The sequence below is a fragment of the Epargyreus clarus genome, unplaced genomic scaffold (assembly GCF_041222505.1).
Source record: "Epargyreus clarus isolate Ecla_fem2 unplaced genomic scaffold, WU_Ecla_fem_2.2 ptg000009l, whole genome shotgun sequence".
Taxonomy (NCBI): Eukaryota; Metazoa; Arthropoda; class Insecta; order Lepidoptera; family Hesperiidae; genus Epargyreus; species Epargyreus clarus.
In genome coordinates, this window is record NW_027332217.1 from 9003716 (window position 1) to 9019832 (window position 16117).

The 16117-nt window shown below is 35.5% G+C and overlaps 1 protein-coding gene across 1 annotated transcript; it reads left to right on the forward strand.

Moving 5' to 3' along the window:
• Window positions 1–5366: 5366 nt before the first annotated feature.
• Window positions 5367–8023, forward strand: LOC140744935 (lipase member I). The gene is given in 3 exon segments (XM_083058996.1): window positions 5367–5559; window positions 7170–7830; window positions 7832–8023. Coding segments are annotated over 3 exon segments (861 nt in total). The 5' UTR covers window positions 5367–5414; the 3' UTR covers window positions 7887–8023.
• Window positions 8024–16117: the final 8094 nt, after the last annotated feature.

Sequence of the window (16117 nt, forward strand, 5' to 3'; positions counted from 1 at the left end):
TATGATTACTATATTATAAAAAAAATGTGGGTTGGTGTCTCAAACCTTTTTGTTACCAGTCGCTCATCAGGATTCGTATCCTAATTGCATTGCGTAATGAATCATTCGGAGAAATTAGACATTCGTCTCACGGTAAGCAAAGCCTACTTAAATCACGAGAATTGTTACATAATCAAATTTGTACAATGAAGGATGTGTATGTTAACGATAAAATGCGTCTATATATGACATACGTCTTACAATAATGTAATGGATGGGGAATGCGTACTTAAGATTAGGTAATTTCATTTCATTATTACAGTTATATTAGCAAAGTACCTTGATACCTTTTTAATTTAATATTTTTACGTTTTCCTATTCCATCTATGCAATAAAGACTTACGGAGCATTTTATATTAATCTCTTGTACATATTAAAGGAAAGAAATTTCAATTAATTTCGACTAGTTTGTTTTACTTTTTCAGGAAAGACCAAACCAGATTTTTTCAGGAAAATAAAATTATAAACAATATTAAAATGTTGAATTACCTGTCTTACTATTAGAACCAATTCCAAGAAACTGATTACATAGATGGATAATAAAATACACATTATAAAAAAATATCATTTAAAATGTTTTAGAAAACCATTACACGATAAAATAATTTACACTATACAGGAGGATAACCTCCCAGTACAAATCTGCGCAAAACAAATTTAAAGTTTACCGATTAAAACTTTGTAGCCATTCAAGCAAAAAACTGTACAAAATGAATGAAAAGCACTTGAATGTGCGGTTGTGCATTTGCACTGCTGAGTTCCCTTTTCTTTTATCTCTTATTGTTCAACAATGCGCGCTTGTTGGCGATGCCGGCTTGGATTAATTTAAAACTTTCTTTTGAATGTTTTAGCATGTGGTATTGTTTTGTGCTGTTTTAGTAAACGGATATTAATATGACGTTACTAAAAAGAAGCGCTTACTTAGTTACATTTTTATTTTCTGTATTCTTCTCAGAAAATGTTTTAATTTTAAATCCCTATCATAATAAAAATAAAAAGAAATTAAAATATTTTATTGATCTTAACACAGTCACATTTACAAGTCGCAAGAGCCCTGTACTTGGTTCTAGACCTGTGTTACAGGTACCCCGCTCATCCACCGGAACTTCATACAGTGTGTTATTCACCAAAGTGATATGTGAATTAAATTAAAAAATAATTTGTCCGCCATCTGGATATGTGCCGTATTTAATTCCGAATGACGTCACTAATTTAATCACTTTCAGCCAAACCAAGCGTGTATGTCAAATGTCAAGCGATTGGATTTAAAATACAGTTATAAGATTTGACCCTAGCATACATATGAAATGTATGCGAGGGTCAACTCTTGCAACAAAGCAAGTTAAATAAAAGCTAGTAATATATTTTTACAAATACATACATTTATTAACATAAAAATAGACCTATACGAACTTTCTCAAAACAATTGATGAACTAGAAATATATTTCCATTGTAAATATACCCGCTTGGTTTTTATTTCTTTTTCATTGAGTAAACTATTTCACGGAGCTAAAGAACCACTTAGCTGGAGGTGTCGGCGTGCTGTTGAGCGCCATCGTTGCCACTTTCAACTTTGTACAATTAAATTACTGCATGTGGAGGATTATTATAAAATGTAAATTAAGTGCACAGAAAGAAATAACTTCGTTTAAAAGAATGTACAAATGAATTTGTCACTTTCGCTGTGTAAGAAATCGTATTCTTGCGGTGAAGGATGACGCGATTTCTCGGTAGTCTCCTGCGAACTTTTTTGAAGAAACCTCGCAAATAAATGGCCTTAGATATACCACGGGATATTCCTTAACTAACTTTATGTATAATAGTCGGAAATCTGTAGTCGACCAGTAATACAACGTAAATTTTGTAAAATACAATTTTATAACGACCATCATAATATTTTTTTTTTTAATAGAACCATAATATTTGTGAGAAATAGTTATAAAATTACATTACTTATTTTTTATCCTAAATAAATATCAACAAAGTACTTGATAAAGGTTTTAAATGGAATATTATACTTTTATTTTTATGTTACAGGGGTATTTATTTGTAGGTAAAAAAATACTTGATGCTAATTTACTGTAATAATAATATTACTGTAATATTATAAAATACTACAATTCATGTATTGTATCTTATTTTATATATTCGGCAATTTCCATTTTACCGGCTTTGGCACATTGAAGGTAGCATGAACGAAGTTCTTCGTATATTTAAATCCTTATTAAATGAAATTATTCGCACACAAGGCTAAGTTAGGTACAAGCAAAGTAGAAAAAGATCTAAGTACAAATTTACGTAGGAATAACATTTTGTTCTAACAAAAGCCTCGGATGTAATGAAACTAGCTGGGCGCCGTGATCTGTATGACCCTTAGTATGAGTTTTTACGTTTTTACAAAAATGATTGTTTTTGTATTTGTTTACGTTTTGCCCATACATTTCCAATCAGCGCCCTCAGCGGACTGTATCAGAATTGATTGAAATGTATGAGAAATATTTAAATAAATACAAAAACAGTCATATTTGTAAAAACGTAAAAACTCATACTAAGGGTAGTGACCCGCAATTACTAACCGTGTTTCAAAACATAAACCACAATTATAATTGATTTATACTTTTTCCAATTAACTGCTATTTTCATAGATCGATGGTGGTAGAGCCCTCTGTTGACTCCTATGGCACCACCGCTACATCTATTTCTGTCTTATAAAAGCATTGTTGAGCGCTTCTGTGTTCTGGTTTGCAGGGTATGGTTACTTTTAGAGACAAGGAAGACATACTTTTCCGAGGCGTTCCAGCTTAGTCCTTAGGGGTAGCACTTAGGGGGCGCACCTGTGACCGACCTCTAGAAAGAAACTAATCTTATCTGGGGTTTATTATAGATGCCCATGGGAGGCTGTAGCCACTTACCATTAGGTGCACTGCATGCTCGTCTGCTACTCCTATATTATATAAAATAAACCTTTATGTGTGGAGACTGTTCTTCAAAGAGATTACATTAATTCTCCGGATCTTCTGTAAATGAAAACCTTCTTCAATAAATGATCTATCGAATAAAATAATAATCAACTTTAACTTACCGCGTTCATACAAACAAACTCTTCTGCTTTATAATACTAGTAAGGATATAAATAACTTGTTACAATATATCTTTATCACCAACAGTTCGCCCCAGGCTTCGCCCACGTTTGGAGTACATCATAATTTAAGGTATCGAATACCTAGAAGTTGCCAAGCGTCGAGTATTTGGGTCACTTAGTAAATAGGATAAAGCTTGTTTTAAAGAAGCTTGTACTTTTACTCTATCTGTATGAATAAATACGAATTCATTTCACAACAAGTACACAAATACTTAAGATAATTAAAAAATAAATGCACATGAATATAGTTTCAAATTTTTAAGTTGGTATGTAATCTTTGTGGATGACTACGAAGACACGACCGCCACACTTTTTTATGCCCAATAACATTAGTGTTCAGCTGCTGTGTTCCTGTTTAAAGGCTGTAGTAAGGGTGACGTCCTTATCCGAGGCGATCAAACTTAGTTCTCGGGAGAACCAACGCATCTAAGGCCGACCTCAAGTAGTCATCTATTCTCTGTGGTCAATTATAGTTGTTTATGGGCTGCAGTAGACAGTAGTTAGCAGCACTGGTAGACTACATGCTACATTTGCTATTTATATTATTTTAAAATTATTACTACATAATACACATAATACACAAGACGTTGAATAAATGAACTACCTGTATCTCTAGCTATTTTAGTTTTTGTTAGATTGAATCGTTTTAGTTAGTTTTAGTACTGTTTGAATATATTGGTTACCAATAGATATTTTACAGAATTCTAGCATAATTTACATTTCCTTTTATAAGAAATGTTTACTACTCTAGGCATTCAATTTTCCCGTAACTATGAGAACGCTAATAAATAATTTATGTATATACACATATATAGGCGAAGGCAAATTAATTCAGTACCTTTGTCTCCTTTATTTTTCAATCGAATTTCCTTCTAGCCAGTCTTAATGCTGATAGGCTACCATTGATAGAGTAACTGGTAAGTTTAGTGATTAAATAGTAGTCAAAATGGCGACAGACTTATAGACAGTTGACTCTTAACGAAAAGCTCGTCGGATTAATCTTTATATACTCTGCACCTTATGAGGTGCAGACAGTCTCACATGATTGAAGTAGTAGTATCTGATACTCTGTATCGGAACCAGAAGACGATCATAGATGCGTTGATGGACTAAGTTAGTCACTATATCCTTGACATTCATAAAACATAATATATAATACTAGTATGAGTAAATAATAGAGCAAGTTCTTAAACTTGTTGCATTATAAATCAAATTTGCGTGAACTAACATTTTAGTTTAAACAATGAATGTTGGCATTGTATGTATGTAGGTACATAAACGTAGTGGTTAAGAAACGCGGCCTCTCGATCGAGGGGTCCGAGGTTCAAATCCCAGGCACGCACCTCTGATTTTCAAAATTATGTGCGTATTAGAAATTAATTATCACTTGCTTAAACGGTGAAGGAAAACGTCGTGAGGAAACCTGCATACCTGAGAGGTTTATAAAAAAACATCTCAAAGGTATGTGAAGTCTACCAATACGCACTTGGTAAGCGCGGTGGACTATGGCCTAATCCTTCTCATTATGAGAGGAGACCCGTGCCCAGCAGTGGAACAGTAAAGGGTTCATCAACAACCCATTACTGTAAAGGGTTGATGATGAAGAACTATAATATCCAAGTTTCGTCTGTAACATCAAAACTAATATTCTACAACATAACATTTGTACAGTAAAGTACTTACATTTTCTCTGCAATTGTCCTGTTTATGGGATATGACAGAAAGTGTTTTCTTGTAATGTAAATTTATGCTAAACACTCAACATATAGAAATATTTTATTTTTTATCGTTTATTTTATTATTCGCACTGAAATTAAGCACATAAATAAAAATAACATTTTTGCATTATCGGGTTCGTCTATATTTTGTTGATTTGATCATTATGAATTCATGAAGTTTAAAACAAAAACATAAAGCGTATGAAAAATGTAAAAGACTTAATTAAATTAATTACAAAATTGCAGAAATAGCCGTGACATGTTACCTCTGGTGTAATAATAGGCTTTTTAGGCCAACGACAAAATAATTCTCACGCTCATTTTCATTTGGGAGTCGTTCATTGCGAGTGGTCAGTGGCCTTCTCGGAGCGAATGTACATGTACAGAGTGGCGCGTGCGCATTAATTGCACCAGATCGCCCCCTCCAAGATAGCTCTTTTGTTGGTGTGTACCAGACGGACCTTTCTCTCGGTGCGGGCAGTGACACAGTGACCGTGTTAGCGGAGGGCTTGCCATGCGCCGCCACAGTGCCGTAGTGCCCATGGTGATCGTGCTCTACTTGTCGGCCGCAGTGGCCCCCGCGGCCGAGTCGAGGGCTCGCGCCGCAGAACCGGAACTTACTTTTGCCGAAACTGTGTACGCAAAGTTATCTGGCGCATGTGAGTGGTTGTCCTTCACCTTTATGTGTCAGTGCGCGTAATAACGATAAGAAATGGATTACGTAACTTCATGTTTGATTTTGTATTTAAATTCTCTTTTAATTATATTAAAGTGATTAACGTAGATTATGTAATTTATTCAAATGAGTCAATGTAAATTAAGTACCGTGTAATTTATAATTTATATAAGTTTGTTGGTAAGATTTTTCATTAAGATTAAACTTTTGTTATCTTAAAAGATTTTAGTTTAGTGTAAAACGTTTTCAAAATGCAGAATAGATATGCTTAATGAGTGATAAAATAACCGCTAATCCTGATTGTAAAATGAATTCGTATGTTTATTTTAGGAGTTCGTAAAGAAACTCCGAGCTTCTACTACTTATGTACCTACTTCAAATTATATTCCCTCCGGAGTCTTCAACTTGAAAACTTGAACTACATTAATTGCTACTTACTCCGTCTTTGTTGGAAGCACGTCTGCTTGCCTAGTATAAGTTTATAAGTCCGGGTTTCTCCGAGATAAAATTAGATAAAGAAGATAAGTCGATTTTTAGCGAACTGTGAACAGTTTTTCAGTTCATATTCGACTATATTGTGGATTTTTCTTTCAAAACATTACTCAGGAATTTGAAAAAAAATCTCGGTATATTTAAATTTACACCATAAATTTAAATTCACATATCACTTTTCCGATGTTCTTGCAATAGAAAAATAGTACATTTATTACTAGGACTGTATATATGCGAATAATATATTATTTTATTTTGTTTGCAATATAATACAATTAAGGGCCGATTTCACCAACGTCGCATAAATCTTATTCCCAGAATAAGTCGTTAGTTACTCGCGAGTAAGCCTATTTTACGTTTCGCCAACATTTATCCTAGTGACAAAATCTCTATACTGAAGTAAAGTCGTATACCGCCGATTTCGGCCGAATAAGCGGCTATTCTTAGATTAGTAGTGTCATTTTTCTGTCACTGTATTGTATGTTGTACAACTTGTACTTATTACATATCATTGATTAAAACCTTAATAATGGCACGTCGTCTAAAGACAGAATAGTACTTTATATAATTATATAAAACAATAATAAAGATTTGTTTACGCCAAATTAAAAAAAATCTAAATACGACAAAACTAAACCAAAAAGCTCGGGATCACTGTCAACTAAACTGTCAAGATAACGTATTATCCGAACAAATGTAAGAATATGCAGCGCTATTGTGCAAGTATACGTCAAACTGACTATTTTACTTGGATGCATTACGTATTTGTTCAATTCATTCGTTCAACGTCACAGAGTAACTATGTGAGAATAAGATATCCTTAGACTAACGTGGTGAAACGAAATTGAAGTTAACCATGGAATAAATTGACAGAGTAACGTTATACTGGGATAGCTACTCTAGTATAAATTAAGTGTTGGTGAAATCGGCTCTAAAACTATTATTTATTCTTTTCTTTCATTTTTAACATATATTAATGTATAATTTATTTTAAAAAATATGTTCTATAAAATAAATATTTTCAAGAAGTTTAATTTTACAAATATTGATCAATAGCAGCAATGGACCTGTCAGTAAATAAATATTAAATTTTACTTACAGGTAGAGCGATCCTGGATCTACAGGTCAATTCGATGAACACTCAAAACGAAATATTGAAAACCATGAAAATAACCCATTTAGACAACACTATGAGTCGATCTTTTCCAATTGACGAAGCATTTCAGACTCTCACCCAGCCACAGATGTATGATATAACTAAACAGACAAAAGTTATTATACACGGCTACAGAGACAGCTCTCAATCGCCAGTATCGACTGAATTGGCTCAGGCCTACAATGAAAAGAAAATGTTCAATGTTCTACTAGTCGACGCAGAGGAAATGATGAACCAAAGATACATGCTCTCAGTGCACAATGCCCGCTTGATTGGAAAAAGATTAGCCAACCTTTTAGCCAATTTAGAAAATTTCGGAGCGAACGCTGAAGACTTTCATTTACTAGGTATTAGTTTAGGAGCGCATATTGCTGGCTGGGCCGGCAAGTATTTTCAACGGTACAAAACTCGCAGACTCGGCCGAATTACAGGATTGGACCCAGCGGGACCGTGCTTTTCTTACGCATACAGAGAACAAAGGTTGGACAAATCTGACGCTACCTATGTGGATGTATTGCATTCCAATAGATTAGTGCAAGGAATTATCGAGCCCCTCGGGCACGCTGATTTTTATATTAATGGCGGGGGACCACAACAACCTGGCTGCTTTATGCCGTCGTGCAGTCATTTGCGCGCTACGCAAGTATACGCAGAAAGTGTGAGAACCCCGAAATCTTTCGTAGGTATTCGATGCCAAAGTTGGGCACATTTTGAGGCGAACGCCTGTGAAGTAGATGATTACGCAGTGCTGGGATACGGGTCGTCGACCGCGACCCGCGGTCTTTATTACCTGCGAACTTCGGCGAACTCCCCATTTGGGCTCGGTATGGAAGGAACGAAAAACGTTAAACCTAAAGCTAAAGCTAATAACTGGCTAATGAACCTAAATTTCACATGATAAATTAATGGGACTTTAATGTGTATCATGCTATATTCGTTGCCATAACTGCTCACAGTAATGTTCATGTTTCTCTTTGTAATATCAGAAACTTTGAATAAGGAATGGAGTTTGAATGCTACCGTAAATCACACCTACGAGTGTAATAGCTTAATCTATTCAAATGATCTTTTCTCCTTAAACAGGATTATGAGTTATTCAGTTCATTTAAATTATAAACATAAAATTAATACTGTGATTCAGATAATAGCAGAACAATATGTACTTCTATCATTGTTTTAAAACATGTTATATTAATACTAAGTACATGCTGCGGTTTGGCCCTGAGTTGACGAGAGTCAAGAGTTACCTATTGTTAACCATTTGTTCCTAGATATTGTATAGGTTCAGATTTTTTAATAATTGTTTTGTATTAGGTATATTAGTTAATTCATATTTTATTTAAAGTGTTGAGTTAATTGTTGTGAAGTAAGAACGTGAAATTATATTGTTGTTGTAAAGTTTAGTTTTATTTAAGCATGTGGTTTAATAAATGTAAATAATACTTACAATGTCTTCAAATATTTCGGATTGTAATCTAATCGTTTTAGTGTCGGGAGCGGTGAAAGATCCGTGCCGGCATTGTGCGCGTGATTTCTTTATTCTATAAAACTACCGTTTAAGGTCTGGTGGGTACCTAATTTTTTTGCTCGGTCACAAAAAACAAACGATAAGTTGAATTTGCGTCACATCTGTTTCGTAAACAGTTCGTTCCGCGACGAATGCTGGACGTCCAATCTGTCGTCGCGGCTGCGGCGGCGAAATCAACTGTTCATTAATGGAAAACGTGACAATGGTCTCGTTGCTAGCTTGCCAAGGATATAAAAGTGTCAAGATGGGGGGAAAATCATCGATCCAGGCCTAGTTATGCATTATAATGTTTTTTTTTATAATGAAGGGGATACGTTCAAAAGGTACCCGGTGCTATGGGAGCGACACGGGGTTATGTGGGATTCTTACCGTAGTAAAACCACCCGGTACGCTCCAAAGAAACGCAACCAGAATCCTCTAAGTGTCTTGCCCCATGCATTAAAATGTCTAAGGAATACTTAAGTATCTATATCAGCTACTTCTCTGCTAAAGGTAACTAGAACTCAACTTAAAAAATATGTTCAACTTAAAAAATGTTCCTCTTTTTTAATTGACGTAGTTTTAATACGAATAAAGTGATAGTTTCAGAATAAGTGAAATTTGCCTAGAAGTGAAATAAATAATTTTCTTTCTCTAAGATAAGAGGAATTAAGATTGTAAGTCCATCCTAATTTTCTCCCTTCTCATGCAAATCCTTTTTATCTTCAGAGAAATAAAGCAATCTTGTGAAATTTTCCATTACTTATATTTATAAGTTTATTTTTTTATTAGAGTATACAAATTATATTTTTCGTAATATCGGTATTTGTTCGCGACTTCCAACGAATATTGTGAAAAAGATCATCTTCAAGTAATTATGATCTAACTACTAACTACCTAACTCTTTAGTTAGGTATTAAAAATATCTTGTGGATATTTAAAAAAATGCCTTATTTGCCTGATCATCATTAAAGCTACCGTGTCCCAAATTACAAAGAGATTAGCACCTTTAAATGTAAAAAATCAAATAAAATGTCCAGTGAAAAAGTTATGAATGGTACAAAGTTCTTATTGGATTTTTAAGTCATTAGGAATACGCTTTGACAATTTCGGAAGTTGATGCACGTGTCTATTTTATTTTCTAGTTCCAATTATATAACCACATTTCATTCATACAATAGACGCGTTGCTTCATATTAAATTGTGTACATAAATTGTCTTTTGTGTCACTTCTTTCCGCGTAAAAAGAAGATAGCAAATTCATGACATAACGAGTTTTTGTACTTATCCAATTCAATGTTAAGTACGTTGTTGTTGACGAAATATATTCGACGAATACGAATAATAATGTTTAAGATTAAAGTTTGTTCAAAAATATTATATATTATTTAGGTATCGTAATCACAATGGGAGTTATATACCAAGATAATATTTTTGTTTTTGTATCAGTTACCATGGAAGGTTTAGAAACAGATACGTGAATTGTGAAAATTGAGTGCCTGTTGAAAAGACGGACTCCGTGACGGACCTTTCTAAAAATAAATACAATATTTGGCATGAAATGTCTAACATCCTCTATACAACTATTGAAATGACATTTCCTAATCACAATAATAGACTAGGTGTTGCAATATCGTACAAGAAAGATCTTAGTTTTTTCATTTAACATTTTACAAGGCCGCGAGATGAGCTTACATTGAAAAGAAAAGAACATTCAGTTTCCTTAACAGCCAGAACGAATTCGTTTGCAATTACTCAAACACAATTTTTCAGTTTAGTGCGATACAGTCGAAAGCTATAGACAAAGTGGTTTGTTAATGTGATTACAAAAACACTGCAACGCCGGGTTGCAATTTTAGTTCAGTCAACTTTTAATATGAGTATATTGAGCATTTCAATGACAAAGGTAATTAAATAGTTATTTCATAAACACATCTACTTTAAAAGGAAGCAATATTAGCATAATAGTTTAGAAGTCGGCTTCTCATTCTGAGGGTCGGAGGTACTAATAACGCTTAGCTCTGATTTTCGAAGTTGTGTGCGTATTTGTAATTATCACTTGTTTTGTTGGTGAAGGAAAATATTAAGAGGCAACCTACACCGTAAGTTCTTAAAAAACAAGTTATTGAAGATGTGTGAAATCTATCAACACGCACTTGGCCAGCGTTGTGGACCTAAACCAACTTTTGACAAGACCTGATCCCAGCATCGGAACAGTCATTACTGTTGACGACAGAAAATCTAGGTTTTATCTTTGAAATAAAAATAGTTATATGCAATGAGGTAAGTTATTCAAAAGGTCAGCTGGTGTATTTGGTTACTAGATTTATGTAATCATATAGTGTGATCGAATGTATCGTGGCAATATCGTGCAAAAACCAGATCAAGTAAATCAAAGTCACTTACGCACGACCTTCAATAGAGAACGTAGATTATAAGATAAAATATATTCATATGTTAGAATTTTTGTGCAATTATTCGTATAAAATTTTAATAACCTCGGGATGAAGCTAATTAAAAATAAATTGAGGTAAACTATATGAGTGGATATAATGGATGGTATCCATCATATTGTATCTTTGGTTCAACCACCTGTAAAATTGGATAATTTACGTTCGTCTGTACAATTCGTGGTGCCTGTCCTACTTCTGCTTAACCCAGCAGTGTTAAGCGCTCTGGTGAAGTTGCGGTAAGGGAGATACTGTCCCTGTAGTTTCGGGACCAGAATAGGGCTACGGTATCCCCAGCCTGTCGTAAGAGACGACTAAAAGGTGGCTTCTGGGGTTGCGGGTGGCAAGAGTGGGAGCACGAAACGCCCAGCCAGCGGCCCCGAGAAGCAAGGCGGTATGTGTTTTCGCATACCGTCGTACACACCAGACGGTGTGGCGAGCGCCAAGCTCACCTGGGCGGAGCCCGACGGTTTCCCCCTCGCAAACAAAAAAAAAGGGTAGATACACTTATATGGCGTTGTGAGTTCTCAAGGATTAAGGCTTTTTAGGCTATTAGGAATACCCAATCATATCTGGGTTGATTACAAATGTCCAGGGCAGCAGTAGCCTCTTACCATCTCTGATACTGCATGCTCGCCTGCTACTCCTGTATTATAAAAAAGAAGTTTTGAGGTAAAGCCCCAGCAGGGGTACAATAAATAAAAAAACGTTTGCATACAGCTTTTACGTGTAACATTAAATGCTGCTGAGTAATAAAATTAGTGAGAAAATTTGTATGGAACCATATGTCGCCTCTTCCGGTCGGTAATATTACTTAAGTAGTGGAATTTCGCTTAACTCGTTTAGTCCATTACACCGAGTTATGAAGATATAACAGCTGTAAGCAGCTAAAATGAAGAGCGAATTATTTTCAATCCTAACTCTTTATTACCTACTTCAAGGCTTTTTTTATATAAATTTTCTTTCTTCTTGCCTTCTTTTATTCGATACAGGATTTTATGTGTCTTTCTTTATGTGATCCGTTTTTTGTATTAATAAATGCTAATCATAAATTGTTATCAGTTGTATAAGGTCTGGATTATTTAGTGACACAAGGATTGGAAATTGGTAACCCATACATCTGCAAAAAGCGATTTAACCCTTAATTATGTGAAATACTATTAATGTTTGAATGTATACTTCTTTTGGCGGAAATACGACGAGAGTCTTTTTACAATGCGCATACACACCGAAATCTAAAATCGACACCATAAATCTATATCCAACGGCATCTATTATTGCAGGGTTAAATTAATAAAGAACTTTAATAAATAATAATAATAGTAAGTAATAGTAAATAAGTTACATGACGGCCTGAGCAGTTTTCATATTTTAGCATAGATGTCAATGATTCGTTGGATTGGATTTATCGTCTTTTTTATAAATATAAGGTACTGGCACACGGTCGAGAAGAAGTTTTTAGGACTATATTATGTTTTTTCGAAATATAACTTCTTACCTGCGTACATAAATACACAAACGTTTATTTTTATTTAAATCGACAAATTCTTACAAACTACATGTAATTAGCTATTTTCTAGTGTAATACTTTGCAGTGTTGGACAATAATGGTCAAAGCCCATCAGTACATAAAGCCGCAGTGGCATCATTCGCGTCGTGTTATGCTGACGCTAAACTGATTATATGTGGTGAGTGTGACACTGACGTAATAATGTACGACACTGTGCAGGCCATCTTCTCTGGAACTATCAGGTCACCATAATACCATTAGGTATCCCATTGTAGTTAAGTACTGGTTAAACTATTCACAACGTCTATCAAATCAACAGATATTACTGTGGTCGAACTGCTGTTATCTTTTACGAGGTTGAAGTGAATGGTAGCGCGTTCACAATTGAAACAGAAAACAGTGATCTTAAAAAGTGAAAATCAAGATAAATAAATTCATCTTACCTTTTATCTTCAAAATAAAATCTATTGTCTATACTTTTGGTATAATAAACTTTTGAAAATAAAAATGTGCCTGAAACATCAGAATTCGAGGTGTATGGGATTCGAACAAAATTGAAAGAAAAAACTAAAGTGTGCTTAGCTGTACCTTCAGAATAAAAACAATTATATATAGTTGCACTATAATGAAGACTTATGTATAAAAACTGTATCTAACATCAAAAAACGACGTGCTCGGGATTGCAAAATTGTGAGTAAAAACTAGTAATACAATAACAGAAAAATTATAAGCGCATGCTAATGAACCTAGAAGCTTTTAGAATTGATGAGAACGCTTCAATTACGAAATTGCTTCTTCTTTTGCATAATGCCCGTTGCTTCTAGTTATTTGGCGCGAACAGAAACAACCTTTCCTTAACGAGGGTGACATTTAAACAACTGCCTCATAACTCCACGCTCGGAACTCACACACGTGTAAGATAACGTTTAGTTGTCATTAACGCCTACGTGAGCTCTGTATAATGTAAAACACCAAGTTCTACACTTTTTTATTGAAATTTCCTTTCTTTCTTATTTCACATTTTCTTCTCCAGGTCCTCAGTGTAGCTATTTTAATATTGATAGAAGGTCTCGGAAACAGATTATAATTGCCTTAAAAAATGTCAATGAAAATAAAAAATGTCTGCTTATCTATATCTCAAAACTAAAAACAATTATATAGAGTTGCATTATAACAGTATTGTGTATGAAAAATGTGCCTCGGGCACCAAAAAATGCGCGGGGCCCGAGACTCAAAAATTGCAGATAAAATCTAGTCATATAATAGTAGACAAAAAATAAAAGAGCATGTTAATGAACCTAGAAGCTTTTAGAATTGATGAGAACGCTTCAATTACGATATTGCTTCTTCTTTTGCACAATGCCCGTTGCTTCTACTTATTTGGCGCGAACAGAAACAACCTTTCGTTAACGAGGGTGACATTTAAACAACTGCCTCATAACTCCACGCTCGGAACTCACACACGTGTAAGATAACGTTTAGTTGTCATTAACGCCTACGTGAGCTCTGTATAATGTAAAACACCACGTTCTACACATTTTTATTGAAATATTCTTTCACATTTCCTTCTCTGGGTCATCAGCGTAGCTTATTTAATATTGATCGACCGGGTCTCTGTTATATAATGAATGAATATTTAGTCTTGACGAACAATAGTTCGGCTACGCCTATAAAGACAGATTAAACCCGTTATTAATAATTTACCAATTTAATATATTATCTGTCAAAGTTCGAAATTAATTTCCTGTCTAGCAGAAATTGTCAGCTCTTTAATAGACTAAATCGGATGAATCATATAAAAATATGGGGTCAATACTGACTTATTTTTATGACTGGTTCTCTTAAGTTTATTTATGTAACTATAAAACATTTATTTATTATTTCTTCGGAAAATGGACCAATTGCAAAAATGTACACGTTGTACATATGGGGCGACCTCCCGCTACTCGACAAGAGATGGCGCCACGAGTATTCTGAATCACGCTATCGAAGTTTTCTAAATATCTGGCATATATACAACTTCCGAACTGAGACTGTCGGAGCACGGCCGCTCCCCAGGCATGATCACCTAGCCCGGCGGGAGATCTCCCTGTGCCAAAGTGGTGACCCCAGACAAGGATACGTCCCTTCTGACCCTCATCGATGGTGGCAACCTCACTCCCTGGATGGACTGCAACCTCACAGCATCCATTCAGCTGCTCATCAGGTGAATCGCAGTGCATCATGAAGAACACTTCCTGTGCCTGGTCCAGCTGCTCTCCGTGAATGCCCGGACGGCTCGAGTAGCCCAGCTCGCCGTCTCTCTTCGCCCCAACCTCGAGGCCTCGGTTCGTCCTCACATCTCGACTCACCGCAGACTTACGAGGGCGTTCCGAGGCGCTTGCAAACCTGGACGAAGACTTCGCGGACCACAATCAATGGATATCGACCTCCGGTCTGAGCAGGGGGTGATGTGGCGACCTCCCGCTACTCGACAAGAGATGGCGCCACGAGTATTCTGAATCACGCTATCGAAGTTTTCTAAATAACTGGCATATATACAACTTCCGAACTGAGACTGTCGGAGCACGGCCGCTCCCCGGGCATGATCACCTAGCCCGGCGGGAGATCTCCCTGTGCCAAACATATAATAATAAGTTAGCACATATCCCGCGTTATAATACTTGAATCATTATACTGCAGGGTAAGCCTTATTTTAATAGGCCTAATAATGCACAGGAAATAATCCTGCTCATTGACATCTATTATATGTAATGGAATGGAAAGGTGGTAGAACCTTTTGTGGTTCGACTCCAGCGGCACCACCGCCACACCTATTTCTACCTAATAAGCAGCTTCTAGCAGTGTTAGGCGCTGCTGTGTTCCGGTTTGAAGGGTGTGGTAAGGGAGACAGAATTTTCCAGCTTAGTCCTCAGGGGTAGCGGCGCATCTGTGGCCGACCTCAGGTAGGAATATCTAATCCTATCTGGGGTTGATTACAGATGTCCATGGGCGGCAGTAGCCACTTACCATCAGGTGGACTGCATGCTCATCTGCTACTCCTATATTATAAAAAAAATAGATTTACATTATTTCTATGAAACGAAATAGTTTCAATAACAATTCGGTATCATTAATAGATTGAATTTGTATTAAAATGACTCTACTTAGAATAATATTGAAACTTGGGTGGGAGGGGTAAGGTTGAGTGATTCGGGACTCTGAATAAATACGATTCTATTTGAACATTGTATAACGGTCGCTATTTGATGAAAATTTGCAAGATACAAAGAAAATGCACACGTAGATATTTTGTTGTTATATTTTTGTAAGCTCTTAATTTGCCTTGTTAGTTCGTTCGTTAGTATATGCCGCAACTGAATTTTAAGCTAATTAACCCCAACTGATTGTTGAAATTTTGAATACAAGTTTGGTTTCGATGACAAT